The 15535-nt window shown below is 38.5% G+C and overlaps 1 protein-coding gene across 1 annotated transcript in view; it reads left to right on the top strand.

Moving 5' to 3' along the window:
- ttll11 (tubulin tyrosine ligase-like family, member 11) overlaps positions 1 to 14902 on the top strand; it is a 92120-nt gene extending 77218 nt beyond the window's left edge. The window contains exons 7-9 of the mRNA XM_039658224.2: positions 11702 to 11938; positions 12137 to 12243; positions 14433 to 14902. Of these exons, the coding sequence (XP_039514158.2) occupies positions 11702 to 11938; positions 12137 to 12243; positions 14433 to 14704 (616 nt within the window). The 3' untranslated portion in view covers positions 14705 to 14902. The remainder of the gene's footprint in view (positions 1 to 11701; positions 11939 to 12136; positions 12244 to 14432) is intronic.
- The last annotated feature ends 633 nt before the right edge of the window (positions 14903 to 15535 follow it).

The following is a 15535-nucleotide window of genomic DNA, read 5'->3' as shown; positions in this document are numbered from 1 at the left end:
TTTTTCATTTTTGGGCGAAAAATTAAGTTTCTCCAATCTTCTCAAAACTCTGGATTATGATAGAGGGCTGTGAGACTTTGACCCGAGTGCAAAAATGGAGGCTCTAGACCCTTCCAGAGCTGAGATATCAAAATTCTAAATTTCGACCCGAAAAAAAAACGACAGTGTTACCCCTTTCGTTTTTTTTTTTTTCATTTTTGGGCGAAAAATTAAGTTTCTCCAATCTTCTCAAAACTCTGGATTATGATAGAGGGCTGTGAGACTTTGACCTGAGTGCAAAAATGGATGATCTAGACCCTTCCAGAGCTGAGATATCAAAATTCTAAATTTCGACCCGAAAAAAAAAACGACAGTGTTACCCCTTTCGTTTTTTTCATTTTTGGGCGAAAAATTAAGTTTCTCCAATCTTCTCAAAACTCTGGATTATGATAGAGGGCTGTGAGACTTTGACCTGAGTGCAAAAATGGAGGCTCTAGACCCTTCCAGAGTTGAGATATCGAAATTCAAAATTTCGACAAGAAAAAAAAAACGACAGTGTTACCCCTTTCGTTTTTTTTCATTTTTGGGCGAAAAATTAAGTTTCTCCAATCTTCTCAAAACTCTGGATTATGATAAAGGGCTGTGAGACTTTGACCTGAGTGCAAAAATGGATTATCTAGATCCTTCCAGAGCTGAGATATCAAACTTCAAAATTTCGACCCGAAAAAAAAAAACGACAGTGTAACCCCTTTCGTTTTTTTCATTTTTGGGCGAAAAATTAAGTTTCTCCAATCTTCTCACAACTCTGGATTATGATAGAGGGCTGTGAGACTTTGACCTGAGTGCAAAAATGGATGATCTAGACCCTTCCAGAGCTGAGATATCAAACTTGAAAATTTCGACCCGAAAAAAAAACGACAGTGTTACCCCTTTCGTTTTTTTCATTTTTGGGCGAAAAAATTAAGTTTCTCCAATCTTCTCAAAACTCTGGATTATGATAGAGGGCAGTGAGACTTTGACCTGAGTGCAAAAATGGATGATCTAGACCCTTCCAGAGCTGAGATATCAAAATTCAAAATTTCGACCCGAAAAAAAAAACGACAGTATTACCCCTTTCGTTTTTTTTCATTTTTGGGCGAAAAATTAAGTTTCTCCAATCTTCTCAAAACTCTGGATTATGATAGAGGGCTGTGAGACTTTGACCTGAGTGCAAAAATGGAGGCTCTAGACCCTTCCAGAGTTGAGATATCGAAATTCAAAATTTCGACAAGAAAAAAAAACGACAGTGTTACCCCTTTCGTTTTTTTTTCATTTTTGGGCGAAAAATTAAGTTTCTCCAATCTTCTCAAAACTCTGGATTATGATAAAGGGCTGTGAGACTTTGACCTGAGTGCAAAAATGGATTATCTAGATCCTTCCAGAGCTGAGATAGCAAACTTCAAAATTTCGACCCGAAAAAAAAAACGACAGTGTAACCCCTTTCGTTTTTTTCATTTTTGGGCGAAAAATTAAGTTTCTCCAATCTTCTCACAACTCTGGATTATGATAGAGGGCTGTGAGACTTTGACCTGAGTGCAAAAATGGATGATCTAGACCCTTCCAGAGCTGAGATATCGAAACTCAAAATTTCGACCCGAAAAAAAAAACGACAGTGTTACCCCTTTCGTTTTTTTTCATTTTTGGGCGAAAAGTTAAGTTTCTCCAATCTTCTCAAAACTCTGGATTCTGATAGAGGGCTGTGAGACTTTGACCTGAGTGCAAAAATGGGTGATCTAGACCCTTCCAGAGCTGAGATATCAAAATTCAAAATTTCGACCCGAAAAAAAAACGACAGTGTTACCCCTTTCGTTTTTTTCATTTTTGGGCGAAAAATTAAGTATCCCCAATCTTCTCAAAACTCTGGATTCTGATAGAGGGCCATGAGACTTTGACCTGAGTGCAAAAATGGATGATCTAGACCCTTCCAGAGCTGAGATATCAAACTTCAAAATTTCGACCAGAAAAAAAAACGACAGTGTTACCCCTTACGTTTTTTTTGGGGGGGGTGAAAAATTAAGTATCCCCAATCTTCTTGAAACTCTGGATTCTGATAGAGGGCCATGAGACTTAGACCTGAGTGCAACAATGGAGGCTTTAGACCCTTCCAGAGCTGAGATATCGAAACTCAAAATTTCGACCCGAAAAAAAAACGACAGTGTTACCCCTTTCGTTTTTTTTCATTTTTGGGCGAAAAATTAAGTTTCTCCAATCTTCTCAAAACTCTGGATTCTGATAGAGGGCCACGAGACTTTGACCTGAGTGCAAAAATGGAGGCTCTAGAACCTTCCAGAGCTGAGATATCAAAATTCTAAATTTCGACCCGAAAAAAAAAACGACAGTGTTACCCCTTTCGTTTTTTTTTTTTTCATTTTTGGGCGAAAAATTAAGTTTCTCAAATCTTCTCAAAACTCTGGATTCTGATAGAGGGCCACGAGACTTTGACCTGAGTGCAAAAATGGAGGCTCTAGACCCTTCCAGAGCTGAGATATCAAAATTCTAAATTTCGACCCGAAAAAAAAAAACGACAGTGTTACCCCTTTCGTTTTTTTTTCATTTTTGGGCGAAAAATTAAGTTTCTCCAATCTTCTCAAAACTCTGGATTATGATAGAGGGCTGTGAGACTTTGACCCGAGTGCAAAAATGGAGGCTCTAGACCCTTCCAGAGCTGAGATATCAAAATTCTAAATTTCGACCCGAAAAAAAAACGACAGTGTTACCCCTTTCGTTTTTTTTTTTTTCATTTTTGGGCGAAAAATTAAGTTTCTCCAATCTTCTCAAAACTCTGGATTATGATAGAGGGCTGTGAGACTTTGACCTGAGTGCAAAAATGGATGATCTAGACCCTTCCAGAGCTGAGATATCAAACTTGAAAATTTCGACCCCAAAAAAAAAAACGACAGTGTTACCCCTTTCGTTTTTTTCATTTTTGGGCGAAAAATTAAGTTTCTCCAATCTTCTCAAAACTCTTAATTATGATAGAGGGCAGTGAGACTTTGACCTAAGTGCAAAAATGGATGATCTAGACCCTTCCAGAGCTGAGATATCAAACTTCAAAATTTCGACCCAAAAAAAAAACGACAGTGTTACCCCTTACGTTTTTTTTAGGGGGGCGAAAAATTAAGTATCCCCAATCTTCTTGAAACTCTGGATTCTGATAGAGGGCCATGAGACTTAGACCTGAGTGCAACAATGGAGGCTCTAGACCCTTCCAGAGCTGAGATATCGAAACTCAAAATTTCGACCCGAAAAAAAAACGACAGTGTAACCCCTTTCGTTTTTTTCATTTTTGGGCGAAAAATTAAGTTTCTCCAATCTTCTCAAAACTCTGGATTATGATAGAGGGCTGTGAGACTTTGACCTGAGTGCAACAATGGAGGCTCTAGACCCTTCCAGAGCTGAGATATCGAAACTCAAAATTTCGACCCGAAAAAAAAAACGACAGTGTTACCCCTTTCGTTTTTTTTTCATTTTTGGGCGAAAAATTAAGTTTCTCCAATCTTCTCAAAACTCTGGATTCTGATAGAGGGCCACGAGACTTTGACATGAGTGCAAAAATGGAGGCTCTAGACCCTTCCAGAGCTGAGATATCTAAACTCAAAATTTCGACCCGAAAAAAAAAACGACACTGTTACCCCTTTCGTTTTTTTTTTTCATTTTTGGGCGAAAAATTAAGTTTCTTCAATCTTCTCAAAACTCTGGATTATGATAGAGGGCTGTGAGACTTTGACCTGAGTGCAAAAATGGATGATCTAGACCCTTCCAGAGCTGAGATATCAAACTTGAAAATTTCGACCCGAAAAAAAAACGACAGTGTTACCCCTTTCGTTTTTTTTCATTTTTGGGCGAAAAAATTACGTTTCTCCAATCTTCTCAAAACTCTGGATTATGATAGAGGGCAGTGAGACTTTGACCTGAGTGCAAAAATGGATGATCTAGACCCTTCCAGAGCTGAGATATCAAAATTCAAAATTTCGACCCGAAAAAAAAACGACAGTGTTACCCCTTTCGTTTTTTTTCATTTTTGGGCGAAAAATTAAGTTTCTCCAATATTCTCAAAACTCTGGATTCTGATAGAGGGCCACGAGACTTTGACCTGAGTGCAAAAATGGAGGCTCTAGACACTTCCAGAGTTGAGATATCGAAATTCAAAATTTCGACCAGAAAAAAAAAACGACAGTGTTACCCCTTTCGTTTTTTTCATTTTTGGGCGAAAAATTAAGTTTCTCCAATCTTCTCAAAACTCTTGATTATGATAGAGGGCAGTGAGACTTTGACCTAAGTGCAAAAATGGATGATCTAGACCCTTCCAGAGCTGAGATATCAAACTTCAAAATTTCGACCCCAAAAAAAAAACGACAGTGTTACCCCTTACGTTTTTTTTGTGGGGCGAAAAATTAAGTATCCCCAATCTTCTTGAAACTCTGGATTCTGATAGAGGGCCATGAGACTTAGACCTGAGTGCAACAATGGAGGCTCTAGACCCTTCCAGAGCTGAGATATCGAAACTCAAAATTTCGACCCGAAAAAAAAAACGACAGTGTAACCCCTTTCGTTTTTTTCATTTTTGGGCGAAAAATTAAGTTTCTCCAATCTTCTCAAAACTCTGGATTATGATAGAGGGCTGTGAGACTTTGACCTGAGTGCAACAATGGAGGCTCTAGACCCTTCCAGAGCTGAGATATCGAAACTCAAAATTTCGACCCGAAAAAAAACCGACAGTGTTACCCCTTTCGTTTTTTTTCATTTTTGGGCGAAAAATTAAGTTTCTCCAATCTTCTCAAAACTCTGGATTCTGATAGAGGGCCACGAGACTTTGACATGAGTGCAAAAATGGAGGCTCTAGACCCTTCCAGAGCTGAGATATCGAAACTCAAAATTTCGACCCGAAAAAAATAACGACACTGTTACCCCTTTCGTTTTTTTTTTCATTTTTGGGCGAAAAATTAAGTTTCTTCAATCTTCTCAAAACTCTGGATTATGATAGAGGGCTGTGAGACTTTGACCTGAGTGCAAAAATGGATGATCTAGACCCTTCCAGAGCTGAGATATCAAACTTGAAAATTTCGACCCGAAAAAAAACGACAGTGTTACCCCTTTCGTTTTTTTCATTTTTGGGCGAAAAAATTAAGTTTCTCCAATCTTCTCAAAACTCTGGATTATGATAGAGGGCAGTGAGACTTTGACCTGAGTGCAAAAATGGATGATCTAGACCCATCCAGAGCTGAGATATCAAAATTCAAAATTTCGACCCGAAAAAAAAAACGACAGTGTTACCCCTTTCGATTTTTTTTCATTTTTGGGCGAAAAATTAAGTTTCTCCAATATTCTCAAAACTCTGGATTCTGATAGAGGGCCACAAGACTTTGACCTGAGTGCAAAAATGGAGGCTCTAGACACTTCCAGAGTTGAGATATCGAAATTCAAAATTTCGACCAGAAAAAAAAAACGACAGTGTTACCCCTTTCGTTTTTTTTTCATTTTTGGGCGAAAAATTATGTTTCTCCAATCTTCTCAAAACTCTGGATTATGATAGAGGGATGTGAGACTTTGACCTGAGTGCAAAAATGGAGGCTCTAGACCCTTCCAGAGTTGAGATATCGAAATTCAAAATTTCGACAAGAAAAAAAAACGACAGTGTTACCCCTTTCGTTTTTTTTTTCATTTTTGGGCGAAAAATTAAGTTTATCCAATCTTCTCAAAACTCTGGATTATGATAAAGGGCTGTGAGACTTTGACCTGAGTGCAAAAATGGATTATCTAGATCCTTCCAGAGCTGAGATATCAAACTTCAAAATTTCGACCCCAAAAAAAAAACGACAGTGTTACCCCTTACGTTTTTTTTGTGGGGCGAAAAATTAAGTATCCCCAATCTTCTTGAAACTCTGGATTCTGATAGAGGGCCATGAGACTTAGACCTGAGTGCAACAATGGAGGCTCTAGACCCTTCCAGAGCTGAGATATCGAAACTCAAAATTTCGACCCGAAAAAAAAAACGACAGTGTAACCCCTTTCGTTTTTTTCATTTTTGGGCGAAAAATTAAGTTTCTCCAATCTTCTCAAAACTCTGGATTATGATAGAGGGCTGTGAGACTTTGACCTGAGTGCAACAATGGAGGCTCTAGACCCTTCCAGAGCTGAGATATCGAAACTCAAAATTTCGACCCGAAAAAAAACCGACAGTGTTACCCCTTTCGTTTTTTTTCATTTTTGGGCGAAAAATTAAGTTTCTCCAATCTTCTCAAAACTCTGGATTCTGATAGAGGGCCACGAGACTTTGACATGAGTGCAAAAATGGAGGCTCTAGACCCTTCCAGAGCTGAGATATCGAAACTCAAAATTTCGACCCGAAAAAAAAAACGACACTGTTACCCCTTTCGTTTTTTTTTTTCATTTTTGGGCGAAAAATTAAGTTTCTTCAATCTTCTCAAAACTCTGGATTATGATAGAGGGCTGTGAGACTTTGACCTGAGTGCAAAAATGGATGATCTAGACCCTTCCAGAGCTGAGATATCAAACTTGAAAATTTCGACCCGAAAAAAAACGACAGTGTTACCCCTTTCGTTTTTTTCATTTTTGGGCGAAAAAATTAAGTTTCTCCAATCTTCTCAAAACTCTGGATTATGATAGAGGGCAGTGAGACTTTGACCTGAGTGCAAAAATGGATGATCTAGACCCATCCAGAGCTGAGATATCAAAATTCAAAATTTCGACCCGAAAAAAAAAACGACAGTGTTACCCCTTTCGATTTTTTTTCATTTTTGGGCGAAAAATTAAGTTTCTCCAATATTCTCAAAACTCTGGATTCTGATAGAGGGCCACAAGACTTTGACCTGAGTGCAAAAATGGAGGCTCTAGACACTTCCAGAGTTGAGATATCGAAATTCAAAATTTCGACCAGAAAAAAAAAACGACAGTGTTACCCCTTTCGTTTTTTTTTCATTTTTGGGCGAAAAATTATGTTTCTCCAATCTTCTCAAAACTCTGGATTATGATAGAGGGATGTGAGACTTTGACCTGAGTGCAAAAATGGAGGCTCTAGACCCTTCCAGAGTTGAGATATCGAAATTCAAAATTTCGACAAGAAAAAAAAACGACAGTGTTACCCCTTTCGTTTTTTTTTTCATTTTTGGGCGAAAAATTAAGTTTATCCAATCTTCTCAAAACTCTGGATTATGATAAAGGGCTGTGAGACTTTGACCTGAGTGCAAAAATGGATTATCTAGATCCTTCCAGAGCTGAGATATCAAACTTCAAAATTTCGACCCGAAAAAAAAAACGACAGTGTAACCCCTTTCGTTTTTTTTCATTTTTGGGCGAAAAATTAAGTTTCTCCAATCTTCTCAAAACTCTGGATTATGATAGAGGGCTGTGAGACTTTGACCTGAGTGCAAAAATGGATGATCTAGACCCTTCCAGAGCTGAGATATCAAACTTCAAAATTTCGACCAGAAAAAAAACGACAGTGTTACCCCTTACGTTTTTTTTGGGGGGGGGGGGTGAAAAATTAAGTATCCCCAATCTTCTTGAAACTCTGGATTCTGATAGAGGGCCATGAGACTTAGACCTGAGTGCAGCAATGGAGGCTCTAGACCCTTCCAGAGCTGAGATATCGAAACTCAAAATTTCGACCCAAAAAAAAACGACAGTGTTACCCCTTTCGTTTTTTTTTTTCATTTTTGGGCGAAAAATTAAGTTTCTCCAATCTTCTCAAAACTCTGGATTATGATAGAGGGCTGTGAGACTTTGACCTGAGTGCAAAAATTGATTATCTAGATCCTTCCAGAGCTGAGATATCAAACTTCAAAATTTCGACCCGAAAAAAACAAAACCGACAGTGTAACCCCTTTCGTTTTTTTCATTTTTGGGCGAAAAATTAAGTTTCTCCAATCTTCTCAAAACTCTGGATTATGATAGAGGGCTGTGAGACTTTGACCTGAGTGCAAAAATGGTTGATCTAGACCCTTCCAGAGCTGAGAAATCAAACTTCAAAATTTCGACCTGAAAAAAAAAACGACAGTGTTACCCCTTTCGTTTTTTTTTTTCATTTTTGGGCGAAAAATTAAGTTTCTCCAATCTTCTCAAAACTCTGGATTCTGATAGAGGGCCACGAGACTTTGACCTGAGTGCAAAAATGAGGGCTCTAGACCCTTCCAGAGGTGAGATATCGAAACTCAAAATTTCGACCCGAAGAAAAAACGACAGTGTTACCACTTTCGTTTTTTTCTTCATTTTTGGGCGAAAAATTAAGTTTCTCCAATCTTCTCAAAACTCTTGATTATGATAGAGGGCAGTGAGACTTTGACCTAAGTGCAAAAATGGATGATCTAGACCCTTCCAGAGCTGAGATATCAAACTTCAAAATTTCGACCCAAAAAAAAAAACGACAGTGTTACCCCTTACGTTATTTTTGGGGGGGGGCGAAAAATTAAGTATCCCCAATCTTCTTGAAACTCTGGATTCTGATAGAGGGCCATGAGACTTAGACCTGAGTGCAACAATGGAGGCTCTAGACCCTTCCAGAGCTGAGATATCGAAACTCAAAATTTCGACCCGAAAAAAAAACGACAGTGTAACCCCTTTCGTTTTTTTCATTTTTGGGCAAAAAATTAAGTTTCTCAAATCTCCTCAAAACTCTGGATTATGATAGAGGGCTGTGAGACTTTGACCTGAGTGCAACAATGGAGGCTCTAGACCCTTCCAGAGCTGAGATATCAAACTTAAAAATTTCGACCCAAAAAAAAAACCACAGTGTTACCCCTTACGTTTTTTTGGGGGGGGCGAAAAATTAAGTATCCCCAATCTTCTTGAAACTCTGGATTCTGATAGAGGGCCATGAGACTTAGACCTGAGTGCAACAATGGAGGCTCTAGACCATTCCAGAGCTGAGATATTGAGATACCACGTAGCATTTATGCCATTATAAATATCTCAATATCTCAGCTCTGGAAGGGTCTAGAGCCTCCATTTTTTTGTGCGAAAAATTAAGTTTCTCCAATCTTCTTGAAACTGTGGATTCTGATAGAGGACCATGGGACTTAGACCTGAGTGCAAAAATGGAGGCTCTAGCCCCTTCCAAAGCTGAGATATTGAGATATTTATAATGGCATAAATGCTACGTGGTATCTCAATATCTCAGCTCTGGAAGGGTCTAGAGCCTCCATTTTTGCACTCAGGTCTAAGTCCCATGGCCCTCTATCAGAATCCAGAGTTTCAAGAAGATCAGAGAAACTCAAAATTTCTACCAAAAAAAAAAAACGACAGTGTTACCCCTGTCGTTTTTTTTTTTTGTGCGAAAAAATAAGTTTCTCCAATCTTCTTGAAACTCTGGATTCTGATAGAGGGCCATGGGACTTAGACCTGAGTGCAAAAATGGAGGCTCTATGGCAACCAAACGTCACCGGTGAGACAAAGGTGCAACGGACGGACGGCCAGATTTTGGCAGGGGAAAGATGGCCAGGTTTTGGCAGGGGAAAAACTGATCAGAAAATGTAATAAAAATGTAACAGAAGTTGTAGAAATGTAGTGGAGTAGAAAGTATAATAATTGCTGCAAAATGTCACGAAGTAAAAGTAATAAGTATGTGCTATTTATTTTACTTAAGTAAAGTAAAGATACGTGAAAAATTTACTTAAGTATTTGTACTTCGTTACATTCCACCACTGATTGGTGCTGTTGCTCTACTTGTGATGTCGATCATCATGTGTCTTGTTGGACCGGTTTATCTTGCTTATTTTCAGAGACTTCTGTGGGAAATTAGCTCAGATGACCCTGAGGTGATTAGATATTTCAATAAATACAGGGATGTAAATAAGTTTGGACACCCATGCTGAAGTTGCCTAAAAAGAGGAATAAAAAATTATCTTTTGGAAATTGATCTTAATGCCTTAATTAAAAAAAAGAGGAAAAATCCAACCTTTAAGGATACCAATTTTCTTTGTGAATAAATAATGTATCATTAATAAATACATTTTCTTCCTTAAAAGTCAGGATACCCCTATGTTAAATTCCCAGAGTCAGTCAGATTTTTCTTTTTAAAGGCCAGTTATTTCATGGATCCAGGATAATATATGCACCCTATTAAAGTTCCCTTGGCCATCACATACAGTACCCTTCACCAAATATAGATTGGCGTGGGGTACTTTCCATAAGATCTTCTCTCAATCCAAATCAAACCAGCTAGTAGGCTAACTGAAATAAAACCATGCCAATCTCTATATGGTGAAGGGTGTGTGATGATGTGGGGATATTTTAATTCCAAAGGCCAAGGGAACTTTAGTAGTATGCATATTATCATGTTGAAATGTGTTGATTTATGTTGAATGTATTAAGTTTGTGAAGCAGAAAAAAACACCTCAGATGGTGAAGATGGTGTATGTGCGTGCTAATGGTTGTATGTGTTATGTGGGGTGGAAGGAGAAGCCAAGCGCAGACTGGATGTAGTGACTCAATGTTTAATTATACAGAAAACAAGGGAAACAGGATCAGTAATGATACTACACAAGACTCTCACAAGGTACTCACAGCACAGGTATTGTAAGTTTAGCAAAGACTCACGCAACATATGACAAAGTCAAACCTCAAACAATGAACCGACACAGGATAGCAAACACAAGCGGATTATAAAGGGGAACACTAATGACAAGGACAGGTGAAACTGAATAGACAATTATGACAAGACGAGGATAACAAGGGGGCGGGGTAACGTAACGAGACAACACAAGCACATGGCCCAAACAGGCCATGCGCTTGCACACAAAACATGATTCTGTCATGATCCTGAAAATCAAGGACAAGAAGGCAGAATGTGACAGTATGTGAGACAGTATGTGAGAGAGAAGACTCTTCCAGTCTTCAAGTAAACCTATTAAGTGTGTTAGTTAAGTCATGTCAGTGTCATTAGCACTTTTACCCTAAGTCTCGAGCCACAACCTTCAGTTTAGAAGCCATGGAAGCGCATACACTTAGATTAAAAGTGCAGAGTTACTTACATCAGTGCTGAAATGCAGTCATCTAACTGTTACACACAACAAACTGCTTTTGGTTCCTCGGCCATCTGGGCTCAGTGCACGTATGAGAGGACTGCAGTTCGCTCTGTTGGTTTTGTGATTGTTAAATAATTGTTTTTCATTATGTTGTCCAGGGGTAAATGAGAGAAAGAGGGGGTCTAATGAGAGAAAATTGTAAGGCTTGTGGTTTGTGATGCTGTTCACTGAGGATTTTTTATTTTATTTTATATATTTTTTTAGTTCTTTTGGTTTGAAATCCTCCATTCTCCTACTTGACAGATTTTCTTTGTGTAATGCTGTTATCACAAAATCTTGTTAAGCTGTTTCTTACGTGACCTTGACTTTTTTTCCTCATCTAGTCTCTTAAATGTGACAAAATATAAAAAGAGAGAGAGAGAGTAACTTAGTACAATATATTTTATTGCATAGGTCACCAGTTAAAATGGTTAAAGCTAGCGTGGTTATAAAGTTTTCATTATTACAATTTAAAAACAAATTATTTGTCAATTGTATTTTAATATTTCTTTTTTAAATGCTATATCAATTTTTCTGTTACTTATTGAAAATATATAAATGTGTATATATATCTATATATATATATATATATCCAATGTTTCAGGTCTACAAAAATGATTTTGTGTGTGTATTGAGTTAAATCTTTGTTTCTGTGCCAACAGGTTAAACACGGGGGGCGGTTCACCAGAAGACGCTATTGCTGCGGAGACGGGAGGTGATGAGAAAGAAGGCTTGATGGATTCTCTTCCAACTTTGTGTTTAAAACAAGTCTTCCCCAAATACACCAAGCAGTTTAATAACTTGCGGGTCGTGGAACGTATTGCTGCCATTTTCCTGCGCTTCCTTGGTGTCAAAGGAACCATGAGACTGGGGCCGACCAGTTTCCGAACCTTCATCAGGCAAGTCATTAATTCCTGTATCTCGATTGTTAGAGGATGGCAGTGGCAAAGCCAAGGTTCTAACCTTCAAAGCAACATCTGTCAAATGAAGACATGTTAATCTAACCACAACTGTTACATTGATTGACACGATTCTGCATCCATAGAGCCTCTTAGTGTTTCCATTGTCAGAATAAGGCAACGTACTGTCTCCTTTAGGAACTGCAAGCTGAGTAACAGCAGCTTCTCGATGGCTTCAGTGGACATCCTGTACATCGACATCACACGCCGCTGGGCTGGAATGCTCCCCGACTCCAGAGAAGCAGGCAAGCAGCCCACCGATCATGATGCAATTTACAGCATATCTTCACTCCCGAGGCTGACACACAATCAAAAAGCTGTTAAACAGCCTCCAATAAAAGACGCATTTGCAACCGTTCATCATAGCGCATTTCCCCTCACATGCAGTCATAAATGAGATCGTCAGGGGAGATAATTGACAAATAAATTCACTTCTTCGTTCATTTGCCCAGTACTTGTAAATTGGAAAAATACATGGCCAATCAACTAATGCCACATAACCAAATTTTCAAGCTCTGCCTCAATCTTTCATATTTTAATTTCTTTAATGTTTTTTTTTTTTTTGCTTTCACATTAAAAAGATACTTTTGGTAAATGGGAACATTGTACGTGTGTGTGTGTGTGTGTGTGCCAAAGCTAATGTGCCCATAAGTAATTTCTGCTTTTAAATGAGCATTGGTAATATTCCTTGTGATGGTGCATTAGGTTAGGTCATGCTAGCATCATTGTCTTGGAGGAACGTATGAAATGAATAATTCATGCTAGGCCTTGCTTCTCCTAATCAAAAGAAAGACTGAATATATACTTGAGTCTCTGAGCTCCTAAATGGCCAGAGTGGAATGACGTGAGCTGAATTTCGGAAGGTTGCTCTGAATTTGGTCATTAGCGCCTTGCAGTTGGAAATCAACACACACACACACACACACACACTCATAGAAGACAAATTGTGTCAGTGGCGAGAGGAAAGTAATAACTGGTGGATAAGGTTGATATTTATAAATAATAGAAGTAGCTGTTTAAAAGCGGTGGTGGGTCAGACTGTTTATCCCCGAGGAGGAAAGGGAGAGATAGCGCTGCCGTGATCTTCATTAATAGTAATACATTTGCTATTGAGGAATGCTGACTGGACACTTGGACAGAATACTTAAAGGAGGAAGGATTTATCGGTCTTTGAGTTCCTCTCTTCGCTCCTATCCATCCCAGAGCTCAGTCTGCTTCATTTGACAGGATGATGCGGAGTTCTTTAAGCGCTCCTTCATTTGTCTGCTTAATGAAACTCATTTTCTCCTTCTGGGAAACAGTATTGCTTTATTAACTGTTGCCATCTATTCTCAATGTACACATATTTCTGACCAGCACAGCACGCAGCCTCTGTTTTATTTCGAGACGTATTTCACGGCTCCATCATGTACGCAGTGAGGGCTCATTAACGCTCAGTATATGTAGTCTGACAAGAGATCCGCATCCATCTTCAGGCTCAAACCCCCTGAGGGTTCCTGAGAACCTGAATATTTGTATTAACAGCAAGTGTCTTTCCGCTGTCTTGTGCAGAGAGAATTTCACGGCTCTCTTTCTTCATGTTTAAAATGTTCAAAGTTTCTGTTTAGATTAAAGCTGTGTGTGTGTTTTTCCTCCCTCGACTCTCAGGCTCAGATGTGACCTTGAGAATTCACCGCTGATGATTTGCGTGCTCGCAGATGGAGTTATTTTAGCAGGAACATAAATATAGATTAAGTTTTCATCAGCATGGAGATATTACTGAAACCACATTCACTAAATAATACACAGATGAAGCCCCATTAATTAATAAACAAGCGGAAGGGAAAATCTGCAATACGTACGCTTCTGATTAAAGCCTTTTACAACTAGGAAATAATGTCACTAATGACTCTTCTCAAATTTTCCATTCTCTTGTCAGTATACTATTTAAATGACAAATTACATGCATTGTCTTGTTTGGTTTGTATAGATTATTTGGTAATAATCTGTACAAACCAAACAAAATTTCTTACAAATTTTTTTAAACCAATTTCATTGTTATATATGTTACATGTATGGGTGACGAAGTTATAGCAAAGTTGGCACAAAGTTGTTAGTCTTATTTTCTTAATGCATGGTATTAATCTTATTGTAAATGATTCATACATGCAGGTTTCATTTTTTACTTCTTTAATTTTTCATCAAAATGTCAACTGTCATAAGATGGTCCCAAAGGCCTTTTCCCTCGTGCAGTACCCCACGTTTTGCGCAATATCCTTGTAAATGAATTTAATTCTATTTATTCATAATTATTATTCAAAATACTGTAAATGTTTATTCTGACTAAACCATCTGTCTTTTTGACTTTTCGACACATGATTGTATATTTTAACTAAGGAAGCGATTTGTTAATTTTGAGCATCTAATAAAAGTAAGCTCTCTCTCTCTCTTTCAGGAATGTGTCTTCAGGCATTTATTGAGGCCTTTTTCTACCTGGCAGCACGCAGGTTCAAGGCCGTACCCCTGCGGGAGCAGGTGGTCTTGCTGCTGGAGGTGTGTGAGGGGGCGCTCGAGGGGCAGAGCCATAGTGAGAAGCCACGGCCACACCGGTCACAACCAACTCAATCATCAGCGCCAAAAACGTTCAGTTCCCCAGCAGTGACACGCCGACACCATCTACGGCAACAGCCGATGCAACTCTCTGCTAAAGCAAACACAGAGAACTGACAATCTGACACATACAAACAGTTCCATGACTTCTGAGGAATGTCCAGAGGGGAATGCCATGTGCTTTTGAATAAATAAACAAGAATAATGGACCCAATATCATAAAATATAGAAGCCAGGATAGATTCATTCTCTGTGCAATAGCTATAAGTTGAATTGTTTATACATAGCTCAGATAAAGATATTTCTTTCAACACACTACACAAAAAAAAAAAAAATGTAACAGATGTGTTCTGATGCCAGTACACTAAAACTCAGGCACTTGTTTCAGTGCTAAATGTGCGGACAGTGTGTGAGCATGTGACTTGTGCCACGTTGCTCCTATATGCTTACCTTCAGGTAATGTGGGTAGTATTTGTGTGAATCAATCACTGCAGGGATGACAAAGCATCCTTGTGAAATTATCCCAGGGATTTGGTGTTTCTTAAAGGGAAGGGATGCTGTCGTATCACCACTTCACTTCAGAAAAGCAGCTAATAATCTCAAATGGCCACCTTTAAATAGGCAGAACAACACGGTGGCCTTTCGTTAGGGAATGCTGTTAACACCAGGCATGGCACCAAGTGCACCCAAAGTTTACGAAGTTGTGTTTTATTTATACCCATAGAGATTTATTATTTATTGTTTTTCACTTAAACAAGTAATTTAATGAACTGCATGTAGAAATTATGATAGAAGGGAAAAAATGAGTTTGCCGTGGTTTAATGCAAGAGGACATCTCACAGGATTAGCACATATTTACACAGATCATTTAATATTACATTGCAGCTGCACGCATCTACATATGTACACATTAGGCTTAACTGAGATGCACCTTTTATGGTCATGAAT

Source organism: Pimephales promelas, chromosome 4, assembly GCF_988280905.1.
Source record: "Pimephales promelas chromosome 4, fPimPro1.hap1.1, whole genome shotgun sequence".
Lineage (NCBI taxonomy): Eukaryota > Metazoa > Chordata > Actinopteri > Cypriniformes > Leuciscidae > Pimephales > Pimephales promelas.
This window is presented reverse-complemented; position numbering and strand designations above follow the sequence as displayed.